A 14339-nucleotide genomic window follows, 5' to 3' on the forward strand; every position below is an offset into this window, starting at 1 on the left:
CATGGGTCCAGCCCTCTCCACTCAGCCATCCATGAAAATGATATGTTTTGTTTTTTCCTTTCAGAGATCCCATCTCTCTACTCCCTGCTTCCCTCCGCTCCTTCAACAAATATTTGCAGGAAACCAATTTGACAATTATCTTCAAAAGCCTTTAAAAAAAAATGAACACATGCTTTGACTCATACATTAACTTCCAGGTTTACCCTGTGGAAATAATCATGGCAAAGATTTGACTCCTTGGATATTTACAGTAAGATGGATGCCTCCCCCCATCACAAGTTCAATGCTAGTGTTTGCATTTCCATAGCAACCCGTACATCCCAACTCCTGGCAGGTGGTTCAGGCTCCAGTAATTATCCGTTGGCTGGTCTGTATCCAATGCTGGCCTGGAGTTCCCTGAGGGCAGGGGCTTTGTCTGGTTCCCAGAGGCAGTCCCAGCACCTGGCACCATGCCTGCCACATTGTGGCATCCAAAAATGTGTGCTAAATGAGTGACTGGTGATGGAGAGGCATGGAGAGTTTGAAGACTGGATTTTCCTTTTGAAAAGATGGCTCTGGTGAATTCACGGCTGAAGAAGAGAGAACTGGAGGCAGAAAGCTGGTGTTGCGCTACCATAGGGGTTCAGGAGGAGACAGTGACGCTAGAGCAGGGAGAGAGGTCTTGAGGATGAAGGGCGAGAAATGGACAAAAAGCCTTCTAGGAGGGAGATGGCTTGGGGACCAGTTGAGTCAGGGGGATGGGACTTGGGGACCAATTGAATGAGTCAGGGGGTCTGGTTGGGTAAGAAGCATCACCTACTTCTTCTTCTTCTTCTACTTTTTTTTTTTTTTTTTTGAGATGGAGTCTTGCTCTGTTGCCCAGGCTAGAGTGCAGTGGCACAATCTCGGCTCACTGCAACCTCTGCCTCCCAGGTTCAAGCAATTCTCCTTAGCTTTCCGGGTAGCTGGGACTACAGGCATCCACCACCATGCCCACCTAATTTTTGTATTTTTAGTAGAGATGGGGTTTCACCACATTGGCCAGGATGGTCTCAAACTCCTAACCTCAGGTGACCCACCCACCTCGGCCTCCCAAAGTGCTGGGATTACAGGCATGTTCCACTGCGCCCGGTCACCACCTACTTCTTAAGCATGTGTCCCCTGACCCCCAGCTAGGGTCAGAGTCTGTGCAGGTTCAGCCTGCTGTGTCACTCACCATGGGGAGGGCTGGGTCCTGGCCTGGTTAGGGGTGGGGTGCTTTTCTTCTAACCCCCCATCTCCTCGTGGCTCAGGCCACCCTGAGCCGATGCCACCAACCTAGCTCCACCAAGTTCAGGGCCCTGGCTCCTCAGTGTCCACTTCAGTCCCTGTGTGGCCCTCAGGCTCGGGCATTCACCTGGAGGTCCCTTGTCTGGGCATGTGAATTGGGCAGTGCAGAGCCTGGCACCCAGGAAGAAAGGGTGGTGCCCCACCCCCCCCCAAGCAGAGGCAGAGAGCAATTGCTCCCACATCACCTTCTCTTGCAGAGACTAGCTTGTCACTGTCACCAGCACAGAGACAAACACAGCACAGGCCCTCCAACACTGCTTAGCCCCTAATTTATAGGCCCCAGGGAGGGAGACAGAGACTGGCATGGGACCCCGGGCCAGGCGGGTGGGAAGAGATGGCCTAATGGCCAGGGTGAGCCATTCCCCAGCTGCTTGTGGGGGGCTGGCAGGGGGGCTTCAGGTCAGGATCCAAGCCCCCTTTCCTGGGGGTCTTTGGCACATAGAAGGCTGGGAAATTGGCACAAATGGGTTTCATGGAGACCTGCGGCAGCACATATGCAGGGCTGGGTGTCATCCTGGAGTCAGCGGGTTGGAGGCAAGTTGATGAACTCCAGCACCTGTCTGTTGAGGATGGGCTGCTGGATTGAACCAACTCAGAGGCTTGGGGAGGGTCCCTCTATGCCCCAGGGCATCTTGTTGGGAGAAGCTGGGGACACAAGGATGACACCTGGTGATTGGTCTCAAGTGTGACCACCACCTCTGAGTGTCCTTTCCCCTCTTATCTCTTGGAGTCAATCTTCTCAGGTGAGCCACTTGGGACAGTGATGACGGGGAGAGACAGAGGAGCCCAACAGTCCTGCTTTTGAATCCTGGCACCTCCCACTTCCCAGTTCTGTGACCTTGGGCAAGTCCATATGCTTCTCCCAGCCTTAGCTTCTACATCTGTGAAATGGGAACACAACCCGCCTTTCAAGGTTGTCATCTGGATATTAGTCCCCTCCCAATCTTATGTTGAAATGTGATCCTCAATGTTGGAGGTGGGGTCTGGTGGGAGGTGTTTGGGTCATGGGGGTGGATCCCTCAAGGATGGCTTGGTGCCCTCCCCATGGTCATGAGTGAGTTCTCACTCTATTATAGGGGTTGCTGATACCTCAGGTTGGGGTACCACTCTGTGGCCTATTAGGAACCAGGCTGCACAGCAGGAGGTGAGGAGCAGGCAAGGGGGCAAAGCTTCACCTGTATTTATAGCTGCTCCCTATCACTCCCATTACCACCTGAGCTCTGCCTTCTGTCAGATCAGTGGCGGCATTAGATTCTCCCAGGAGTGGGAACTGTGTTGTGAACTGCGCATGTGAGGGATGTAGGTTGTGCGCTCCTTGTGAGAATCTAATGCCTGATGATCTGTCACTGTCTCCCATCACCCCAGATGGGACTGTCTAGCTGCAGGAAAACAAGTTCAGGGCTCCCATGGACTCTACGTGATGGTGAGTTGTAGAATTATTTCATTACATAATACAATCTAACAATAACAGAAATAAAGAGCACAATAAATGCAATGTGCTCGAGTCATCCTGAAACCATCCCCCCACTCCCTGCCCAGTCCATGGAAAAATTTTCTTTTTTTTTTTGGGAGACAGAGTTTCATTCCTGTTGCCCAGGCTGGAGTGCAAAGAGGCAGTCTCGGCTCACCACAACCTCCATCTCCCCGGTTCAAGCGATTCTCCTGCCTCGGTCTCCCAAGTAGCTGGGACTACAGGCATGCGCCCCCACACCCGGCTAATTTTTGTATTTTTACTAGAGATGGAGTTTCTCCATGTTGGTCAGGCTTGTCTCGAACTCCCGACCTCAGGTGATCCACCCACCTCGGCCTCCCAAAGTGCTGAGATTACAGGCGTGAGCCACCTTGCCCAGCCAGAAAAATTTTCTTCCACAAAACTGGTATCTGGTGCCAAAAAGGTTTGAGACTGCTGCTCTATTAGTTTAGGAAAGAGCTGATTGTTTTAAGGAGTCTAGGGTGTCTCTCCTCTCCCTCTTTCTCCCTCTGTTGCCATGTGAGACATGCTGGCTCCCCTTCTTTTCCATCATGACTAAAAGCTTCCTGAGGCCTCACCAGAAGCCAATTGGATGCCAGCGTCATGCTTCTGTACAAGCCTCTAGAACCGTGAGCCAAGTAAACTTATTTTCTTTATAAGTTACCTAGCCTCAAGTATTCCTTTAGAGCAATGCAAAGTGGACTAACACAGACATGATGTATTTACATCACTTTGCACAGTGCCTGGCATATAGTAGGTGCTCAATAAATGGTAGCAACTGGCCAGACACGGTGGCTCATGCCTGTAATCCCAGCACTTTGGGAGGCCAAGGTGGGTGGATCACTTGAAATCAGGAGTTTGACCCCAGCCTGGCAAACATGATGAAACCTTGTGTCTGCTAAAAATACAGAAATCAGCTGGGCGTGGTGGTGCGTGCCTGTAGTCCCAGCTACTTGGGAGGCTGAGGCAGGAGAATCACTTGAACCCAGGAGGCAGAGGTTGCAGTGAGCTGAGATCGCGCTATTGCACTCCAGCCTGGGCAACGGAGCGAGACTCCATCTCAAAAATAAATAAATAAATAAATAAATAAATAAATAGTAGCAACTGAAGCTTATCTGTACCAGAGCAGTGGTGACAGAGTGTACAGTCATCCCAGGCTCCCTGCCCTTTTCCACCTGAGACCCCTGCCAGGTTGGCATGGCACCAGCTCTGATAATTGCCTGCGCCTCTTCTCTCTCTGTTCTGCCAGGAGGCAAAGGCTGGGATAAAGGGGGAGGCTGCTACCCAAACCACTCGCTCCCTGTGGAGGTGGCAGAGCAGGCCAGGCTAGGGCCATGCAGGAAGGCTGGCTAGCATGGCCAAAGCTTCAAACTCAAAGTCAAAGGTTTCCAGGCCAGGCACAGTGGCTCCTGCCTGCAATCTCAGCACTTTGGGAGGCCGAGGCGGGCAGATCACTTGAGGTCAGGAGTTTGAGACCAGCCTGGCCAACATGGTGAAACCCCATCTCTACTAAAAATACAAAATTAGCTTGGCGGGGTGGCACACGCCTGTAATCCCAGCTACTTGGCAGGCTGAGGCAGGACGAATCGCTTGAACCTGGGAAGCAGAGGTTGCAGTGAGCCAAGATGGCGCCATTGCACTCCAGCCTGGGTGACAGAGGGAGACTCGGTCTCAAAAAAACCCAAAAAACCAAAAAAAACAACAACGTCAAGGGCTTGTGTGTGGGTGGGGAGGGGGGAATAGTGGGCAGTGATGTCTTTCCCAGGGTCCCCAGCCTCTTGGCCCAGGTGTTCCCCCAGCCAGTCTGGCTCCCTTAGTCCTCATGCCACTCTGTGGGCCATAAGGGAAGGGCATGCCAAATGTACTGTGGCTATGGGGATTTCCTGGGTCACTCTCTGGGACAGGTGTAGGGTGAGGGGACACTGAATTTTAAGAGTTCCTCAGAGTGAAAAATGTTTTTTTTTTTTTTTTTTTTTTTTGAGATGGAGTCTTGCTCTGTCGCCCAGGCTGGAGTGCAGTGGCGCAATCTCGGCTCACTGCAAGCTCCGCCTCCCGAGTTCACGCCATTCTCCTGCCTCAGCCTCCTGAGTAGTTGGGACTACAGGTGCCCGCCACCACTCCCAGCTAATTTTTTGTATTATTAGTAGAAAAGGGGTTTCATCGTGTTAGCCAGGATGGCCTCGATCTCCTGACCTCGTGATCCGCCCGCCTCGGCCTCCCAAAGTGCTGGGATTACAGGCATGAGCCAATGCACCCGGCCTATTTTTAATTTTTTAAAAGTAGAAATGGAGTCTTGCTATGTTACACAGGCTGGTCTCAAACTCTTGGCCTCAAGCAATTCTCTCACATCAGCCTCCCAAAGTACTGGGATTACAGGAGTGTGCCACTATGCCCAGCTTATTATTATTATTATTATTATTATTATTATTATTATTATTATTTGAGACGGAGTTTCACTCTTGTTGCCCAGGCTGGAGTGCAATGGCATTATCTCAGCTGACTACAACCTCCACCTCCTGGGTTCAAGCGATTCTCCTGCCTCAGCCTCCTGAGTAGCTGGAATTACAGGCATCCACCACCACACCTGGCTAATTGTTTTGTTTTGTATTTTCAGTAGAGACGGGTTTTCACCATGTTCGCCAGGCTGGTCTCGAACTCCTGACCTCAGGTGATCTACCCACCTCGGCCTCCCAAAGTGCTGGGATTACAGGCGTGAGCCACCACGCCCAGCAATTTTTTATCTTTTGGTAGAGACGGTCTCCCTATGTTGCCTCAAGAAAACCTCCTGCCTTGGCCTGCCAAAGTACTGGGATTACAGGCATGAATTCCCGCGTTAGGCCAGACAGTGACCTTTTGTTTTGTTTTGTTTTTGTTTTTGTTTTTTGTTTTTAGATGGGGTCTTGCTTTGCCACCCAGGCTGGAGTGCAGTGGTGCAATCATAGCTCGCTGCAGCCTCGACTTCTCAGGCTTAAGTAATCCTGTCACCTCAGCCTTCTGAGTAGCTGGGACCACAGGCATGTGTCACCACACCTGGCTAGTTAAAAAAAATTTTTTTTGTAGATGGATTGGCGGGGGGCTCACTATGTTGCCAGGCTGGTCTCAAACTCCTGGGCTCAAGTGCTGCCTCCTCAGCCCCTCCCAGAGTGCTGGGATTATAGACATGAGCCACAATGACTGGAATGGTAGCCTTTTGATTCCCAGTTTATAGATGAGCAAACAGAACAGGGAGAGGGGAGGGAGGGCTCAAAGCTCCAAGCCTAGGCTGGGTGCGGTGGTTCACACCTGTAATCCCAGCACTTTGGGATGCCGAGGTGGGTGGATCATCTGAGGTCAGGAGTTCGAGACCAGCCTGGACGACATGGTGAAACCCCGTTTCTACTAAAAATACAAAGAATTAGCTGGGTGTGGTGGTGTGCTCCTATAGTCCCAGCTACTCGGGAGGCTGAGGCAGGAGAATGGCTTGAACCCGGGAGGTGGAGGTTGCAGTGAGCCGAGATCATGCCATTGCACTCCACCTTGGGCAACAAGAGCGAAACTCCGCCTAAGAAAAAAAAAAAAAAAAGCTCCAAGACTAGCTAGGGATGGAGCTGTGCTCTGTCGCCTCACCCAAGTCCTCATAAGAAGAGGCATGGCATCTGGGCACGGTGGCTCATGCCTGTAATCCCAGCACTTTGGGAGGCTAAGGCAGGTGGCTTACTTGAGGTCAGGAGTTCAAGACCAGCCTGGCCAACATGGTGAAACCCCGTCTCTACTAAAAAATACAAAAATTAGCCAGGTATGGTGGCATGTGCGTGTGATCCCAGCTACTCAGGAGGCTGAGGCAGGAGAATCACTTGAACCCAGGAGGCGGAGGTTGCAGTGAGCAGAGAACATGCCACTGCACTCCAGCCTGGGTGACACAGCAAGACTCCATCTGAAACAAAACAAAAACTAAAAAAGAGGCATGGCAAGAAGATAAATAGGGTGGCAGGGAGGATGCTGGGGGCTGGGGTGGGATCATCACATCAGAAAGGCTGGAGGCTCTGTCCCGCCCCGCGGTGATTGCAGACTGCAAGCCAAGGCTGTCTGGGAAGGTTACTCCAAGTACGCCATCAATCACCAGTGGATTAGCGAGCCAGCCATCAATATTAAGGAAAAGGATTGCTTTTTAATGAGGCCAAAGAATGTGTGTTCCTGTGACTGATGTGAATATTTGTCAAATGCCCGAGAACCCGGTAAATAAACGTGACCGAACCAGTGTTTCTAGAAATGGATATTAATGACTCGATTTGATAAAAGAGCAAGGGTGCCTGGTGTTTATTGGCACTTTGTGGGGACTGGCTGGGGGCTGGGCAGTCCTATATGTGTCTTCAACGGAGGACTCTCAGAACAGCTCCAGAACACAGGTGCCCCTATTTTTCAGGTGAGTAAACCGTGGCTTGTTCAAGGTCAAAATAGGGCCGGAAGCCTGGATTTGGGAGTCTCAGAATGCCTGTCCCTGCCATGATCAAACGCCCTGCTGAGGATGGGGAGGGCAGAGGGAGGGCCACTCAAGAGATGGCTTTTTGGAGGTGGCTCCAGGATAAGGACCACCTCAAGTGAGAGCTTGGGTAGGGGAAGGGACCCTGACTGAGCAAGTGGGGACATAGTGGGTGCTTCCCAGGGAAGCAGGGATCCTTGATGCTGGGGGTCTAACACCCAGGATGTGGCCAAATGCCATTACCTTTTGCTTGGGGAGGGGCTCAGTGAGGGAAGGTTCCTTGAAAGGGTGAGGGTCTTTGAGGGGGAGGGCTTTCAGGATGGGAAAGTACAGAGAAGAGGAGGGGACTTAGTGAAGGGAGAGGGGCTGAGGATAGGGATGGGTTCATCAAGGGCTTGGAGTTCTGGGAGGAGGAGGAGCAGGAAAGTGCAGGGGACACCTCGTCTGTCCGTCTGTCCGTGTCAACCCTCTTGTCCTCTGCCCACACTCCCCTCCCTCATTGACTCTCCAGACAGAATTTGGCAGAATCTGCAGGTTTTGTTTGTGTATTTGTTTTTGTTTTGTTTTGAGATGGAGTCTCCCTCCGTTGCCCAGGCTGAAGTGCAGTGGCGCAGTCTCGGCTGACTGCAACCTCTGCTTCGCGGGTTCAAGCGATTCTCCTGCCTCAGCCTCCCGAGTAGCTGGGACTACAGGCACTCGCCACCATGCCTGGCTAATTTATTTTTATTTTTATTTTGAGACGGAGTCTTGCTGTGTCACCCAGGCTGTAGTGCAGTGGCACAATCTCGGCTCACTGCAACCTCTGCCTCCGGGTTCAAGTGATTCTCCTGCCTCAGCCTCCTGAGTAGCTGGGACTACAGGCGCATGGCACAACACCCGGCTAATTTTTTGTATTTTTAGTAGAGATGGGGTTTCACCGTGTTTGCCAGGATGATCTCGATCTCCTGACCTCACAATCTGCCCGCCTCGTCCTCCCATAGTGCTGTGATTACAGGCGTGAGCCACCGCACCTGGCCTTTTTAATTTTTTTGTATTACTAGTAGAGATGGGGTTTCACCATGTTGGCAAGGCTGGTCTCGATCTCCTGACCTCAAGTGATTTGCCCACCTCGGTCTCCCAAAGTGCTGGGAGCCACCGTGAGCTGGTACAGGCGTGAGCCACTGCATCTGGCTGGATTTGCAGGTTTAATTCATGACCTGAGGTTCTCACTGTAGGAGATGCTCCCCACCTTGCCCCTCCTTGCCCCTGCCCCTTGAGGTCTCTTATTCTCTCTTCCGGTACCCACAGCTCATCAACATGTTCCCTTGCCAGCTGGAACCTCCTTTGTGTGTGTCCTCAGCATCCTGCCATCTATCCATCTATCCCTCTCTGCAAGGGGCCTCCTCCCCGCTAACTGGTCCTCTGGGTGAGGTGAGCACCAGGTCCCCATTACCCCTTCTTCTTCCTACAAGCAGCCCTGCCTGGCAGCCAGTAGGACTCTTGATCCTGGCTCCGCCTTGGCCCCCTGCCTTCCAGATGGCCTTCAGCAACTCACTGTCTCTGCCTAATCCTGGGGGGTCTTCCTAAGCTCCTCAGAGATGGTGGCCCCTGTCTAAGGGAGCCCAGGAGGCCTGGGGTGGACAAAGGTGTGGCTTGGAAGGACTGCAGGACACAGGCTGTGTCTGGCCCCATATGGCTCCAGGCTCCAGCCCCCCTGTGTAGGGAGTTTCTGATTTCTCAGTTCACTGACAGTGCAAGTCTGATGGGCAGTCCCTGCTCCTGCCTTTGACTCCTTCAGCAGCCAGCCCAGTAGTTTCTTTCTTTTCTTTTTTTTTTTTTTTTTTGAGACAGAGTTTTGCTCTTGTTGCCCAGGCTGGAGTGCAATTCTCGATCTCAGCTCACTGCAACCTCCGCCTTCCGGTTCAAGCGATTCTCCCACTTCAGTCTCCCAAGTAGCTGGGATTACAGGCACGTGCCACTACGCCCGGCTAATTTTGTATTTTTAGTAGAGACGGGGTTTCTCCATGTTGGTCAGGCTGGTCTCGAACTCCCAACTTCAGGTGATCCACCCGCCTCGGCCTCCCAAAGTGTTGAGATTACAGGCGTGAGCCACCACACCCGGCCTTTTTTTTTTTTTTTTTTGAGACAGAGTCTCGATCTGTTGCCCAGGCTGGAGGGCAGTGGCCGGATCTCGGCTCACTGCAACCTCCGCCTCCCGGGTTCAGGTGATTCTCCTGCCTCAGCTTCCCGAGTAGCTGGTATTACAGGCACGCGTCACCACGCCTGGGCTAATTTTTGTATTTTTAGTAGAGACGGATTTTCACCATGTTGGCCAGGCTGATCTCAAACTCCTGACCTCAGGTGATCCACCTGCCTGAGCCCCCCAAAGTGCTGGGATTACAGGTGTGAGACACCGTGCCCAGCTCAATTTTTTTTTTTTTTTTTGTATTTTTCATAGAGACGGGGTTTCACCATGTTAGCCAGGCTGATCTCGAATTCCTGACCTCAAATAATCCGCCCGCCTCGGCCTTTCAAAGTGCTGGAATCACAGGTGTGAGCCACCACTTTGCCATTAAAGGTAATGGCAAAAACCGTGATTACTTTTGCAACAACCTAATACATAAATGAAAGATGAGCTGGACTTGCCATGGCTTCACTCCAACTGGTCTGGACTCTGGCCTCTTGTCTGGACAAGGCTCTCGGGTTCCCACAGTCGCCCGACTCCGCCCTACTAGCCCCTATCCCCGCCCTTCTCCCCGCCCACGGCGTTCGCCACGCCCACGAGCAGCATCACTCGCTTCTCCCACCCTCGCCCCGCCTATCTCCCCACCCCAGCCCCGCCCCGCGGCCCGCTCACCCCTGTTCCTCCATCATCTCCTGTAGCTCCATGCACTTGAGCTCCACCCGCCGCTTGCGCTCGTGGTCCAGGATCTCGCGGTGCGCGCGCTTCACCAGGCCCGGCTCCGCGGCGCGCAGCTCCTCCTCCGCCCGCGGCCAGGTCCCCGAGGAGGCGCTGGGCTGCGGGAAGCCGTTCGCGGCGTCAGGTGGGGACGGCATGCTGGCCGCCCCGTTGTTCACGGTGGAGGACATCGTGGCTGGCCCTGGAGCCGCTGGCCCTGAGGGACGGACACAGACACGAGGCGGGATGGTCACTTCTTCGCCACCTGTTAAGCTCCTCTCTGCTGGAGTTAATCCTGGAGATTTAAGGGCCCACTCATGGCTCTAATCCGCTTCCTTTCCTGGTGCAGAGGGAGGCGGACGGCTGGTTTGCACCTTTGGGTCACACCTCAGGGCACGAGTGGGTTGGACACTGGGCTTTTTCCATCTGTAAGGTGGGTGGATGCAGGCCAGACTGGATGGCCTCTAAGAGCCATTGGCTGGGAATCGTGTCACCTCCAGGAACTACCGAGGACTATCCTCTCTGGCTTGCACGAATGCTTGGGCCAGACATCCCAGCGCCCACTTGCACATATCATTAACTCCCCAGTCATAGTTCTCCTTTAGGCTCAGTTGAAACCGTTTACGCACACACGAGGCCCACTATCCTGGCTCTGTCCAGTGGGACACAGATTACATGTGTTCCTACCTCCCAGTCTGCTCCCAGGGCAGCCCTACAGAGAGGGGAAGATGGAAGCGTACTCCATTCCCACCCCAGAGGCAGATTTTAGCTCTCTGTTTGATCTGGCCAACTTCTCCAAAGCCAACATTCCAGATAAGCGGGGCTCACCCAGATTGGGCCCACAGGACTATCCCCTCCTTTGTTCTGGAAACACTGCTTCTGATGACGTGACCAAAGCTGACACTGACATTAGCTTTCCGGGCAGCCACGTCCTCCTGTAGGCTCTGGGTGAGGTGGGAGTCAACTTGGCTTGGAGCTAAGAATCCCTGACTCCATGCTAGGCCCTCCAAAGTAGAGCAGACACACACACACACACACACACACACACACACACACACACACACACTCTCCAAGGACCTCTATCTTAACAGAGGGGAGGCACCTCCTGAGCTATTTCCATTTCCTTTCTCCAAGGATCTGCTAGTTGCTAAGCAACAGGGAGGCCTCATTCCCAGGGAGTGGGGTGGGAGGGAGGGAAAGGAAGGAGGGAGGGAGGAAAAGAAGGGATTGGGCATGCCTGGACATCTTGGATTGGGCCTTCCCTGTGACACTTCTCCCCGAACACACCCTCCCCTCTCTGGCCTCAGAGTGATGGGATGGGGGTGGGAGTGTTCAGAGCCACAGACACTGGAAGGCAGAGAAGAGAGAGGGACTGTGACAGCTACAGGAGGCTCTGAAGGGGACAGAATGACAGGAGGCAACAGTGGTGATGAAAACATAAGCTCTTCTCATATGTCCTTCCCCTTGAGTCCCAAGTGCATGAGTTCTAGGCTGTGCTTCTGCACTCCTTGCTGTGTGACCCTGAAGATGTCACTACCCCTCTCTGAGCCTCTGATTTCCACCTGTTCCTGGGAGCATCTGCCAGAGTCTTCTGGAGAGGGGAGTGCCTGGGGACTTAGAGACCGAAGCTGTTCTTCTAACCCCTCTTTTCCACTCTCACACCTGCTGGCTTCCTGCCTCTGTCCCGAGACCAGCCCTGTACCCCAGTTCCACCAGGGGTTTTCCCGGGACACTCCACAAGCATCACCCACCATGCCCCAAACAGAGCTCCGGGTGCCCTGCTCCCCACCCACCTTGGCTGCAGTGCTTGGCTCATGGGTGACCCCTCTATCTGTTGGTTATCTGAGCTAGGGACATGTGTGGAGCTTGGAGACCTCTATTGCCCTGACCCACAACAGTTCACCTGTCATCAGGTTGGGTCCCTCATCCCTTCTTCTTGGTTCGTTTTTTGAGACAGGGTTTCACTCTGTCACCCAGGCTGGAGTGCAGTGGCACAGTCATAGCTCACTGCAGCCTTGAACTCCTGAGCTCAAGCGATATCCTCCCACCTCAGTCTCCCCAGTAGCTGGAACTACAGGCATGTGCCACCATACCCAGCTAATTAAAAAAAAAAATTTTTTTTGTAGAGTCAAAGTCTTGTTATTTTGCCCAGGGTGGTCTTGAATTCCTGGCTTCAAACAATCCTTCCACTTCGGCCTCCCAAAGTACTGAGATTACAGGCATGAGCCACCGCGCCCAGCCCCATCCTCTCTTCTCAACATCGCTCACATTTATCCACTTCCTCTCCTCCCCTGTTACCATGTGGACCCAAGCTCCTCCCTCCAATCAGGTCCACTGCCTTTCTGTGGTTGCCTGGCCTCCCTGCTCTCAGACCTTCATCCTCCATTGGCAACTTGGCAGATGGGCCCAGGAGCAAATTAGACCATGTCATGCCCTGGTTAGCAGCCTCCCGTGACTCTTGTTACCTTGGCTTAAAGCCATGACATGGCCCTGCCTCCTAGTCCAGCCCGGTCTCCGCCACTCCGCACCACACACATCGTCCTCCACCTCTCTTGGCTCCAGGCCCTTTCCTAGGATACTCTTCATTCCTAGTTGTCCTCAAAGTCACCGCTCATAGGCATTATTACCTTCTGGAAGCCTTCCTTTCCCCTCTGGCTGGTGTCACCCTCCCAGAGCTCTTTTTTTTTTGGAGAAAGAGTCTTACTCTGTCACCCAGGCTGGAGTGCAGTGGTGCAATCTTGGCTCACTGCAACCTCTACCTCCTGGGTTCAAGTGATTCTCCCACCTCAGCCTCCTGAGTAGCTGGGATTACAGGCACCTGCCACCTCGCCTGGATAATTTTTGTATTTTTAGTAGAAATGGGGTTTCACCATGTTGCCCAGGCTGGTCTTGAATTCTGACCTCAGGTGATCTGCCCTCCCAAAGTGCTGGGATTACAGGCATGAGCCACCACTCCTGGCCTTACCTCCAAGAGTTCTTGCTGTTGTTGCTGTGGGTTCAAAGGTCTGGCTCCCCCTGGGCTGAGGGAAGCTTAGCTTTCAACTCCTAGCTCCAGCTAAGTGCCTAGTGCATGTGAAGCTCAATGTGCCCGGGGCTGAACAAAGACAGTGACAACAGGAGGCAAGAGAGAGGAATACATGGCATGGTCCTTGATACGGCCTGCAAGACCCCTTTGCATTCTGTCGAATGCTATCTTGCAACTTCATCCCATGCTGCACCCCATCCTGCAACCAACACCCAACCCCTTAGCCTTGATCCTCATCCCCCAAATGCGTGCTCTCACTTCCTCCTTTGTGCCTTTGCCTATGTGTTTCCCCTCCGCTGGAGTCCTGTTTCCCCTTTTCTTCACCTAGGGAACTTCAACTCATCCCTCAGGGCCCAGCCCAAGAATCACCTCCTCTGAGAATCTTCCGCTCTTCCAGGAAGGATGAGTCATTCCTTCTTTGTGCTTCCGCATCTTTTGTCCACACTTTTTAAATGCAACATTTAGATACTGAGATTCAGTTGGCTGTTTGCTTCTAAGTCCTATTCTAAACTGTGAGCCCTTTTAGGGGAGGGGACCATCCTTTCATTCTGGCTCGTTAGAGCCTACCCCAGCACCAGGCAATGCAAGAGGCGCGCTGAAGGTGTGGAGAGAGAGCACGAAGGCGCCAGTGAGAGCTCTGGGAGCCATGCTGTTCTGTACACCTTCCCTCTGACCTGGGCAAGGCTCCCCAGCCTAGAACTTGGCCTGAGCTCCTGGAGGGCAGAGGGGGAAAGCTGGTGAGAGTCGTTCTGAATGCACTCAGCTCTCCAAACCCTGAGAAAATCTAGTCCCAGTGCTAGGAGAACGCCTGGGTAGCAATGCTAGGTTGCCCAGGGTAGTCATTGCAGAAATGATTGAGGAGGAAAGGAGAGCTATGTGAAGAGAGGCGTGGCAGATGCAGTCTGGATTTTCACTAGAACAGATGGTGGATTTGACCAATTTCACCTGGTGAGTTGGAGAGGCACCAGGTGGGAATCTGCGGCAGGTCATTAATAGAATGACCCAAATCATTGCACACTAAGCCCATTTCCTTCCAAGTCAGGTTTTCTGGGCCAGCAGACCAGGGGGTGACTGCAGGACTGCAGGCACAGGGTCCCTCTGTGAGCCATATGACATTATATTTTATGAAATCATTGTGAGGCTGGGCGCAGTGGCTCACACCTGTAATCCCAGCGCTTTGGGAAGCCGAGGTGGGTGG

General features: G+C 53.0%; 1 protein-coding gene across 2 annotated transcripts in view; it reads right to left on the reverse strand.

Annotated features, from left to right (window-relative positions):
* The window catches only part of SRRM3 (serine/arginine repetitive matrix 3), a 53109-nt gene extending 41952 nt beyond the window's left edge, over window positions 1-11157 (reverse strand). Inside the window, exon 1 of one of the 2 annotated variants that reach the window (XM_024249723.3) lies at window positions 10075-11157. In XM_024249723.3, the coding sequence (XP_024105491.2) occupies window positions 10075-10307 (233 nt within the window). In that variant the 5' untranslated portion in view covers window positions 10308-11157. The remainder of the gene's footprint in view (window positions 1-10074) is intronic. The other variant, XM_024249724.3, reaches the window with a different exon arrangement.
* Between the last annotated feature and the right edge of the window lie 3182 nt (window positions 11158-14339).

The sequence above is a fragment of the Pongo abelii genome, chromosome 6 (genome assembly GCF_028885655.2).
Source record: "Pongo abelii isolate AG06213 chromosome 6, NHGRI_mPonAbe1-v2.0_pri, whole genome shotgun sequence".
Taxonomy (NCBI): Eukaryota; Metazoa; Chordata; class Mammalia; order Primates; family Hominidae; genus Pongo; species Pongo abelii.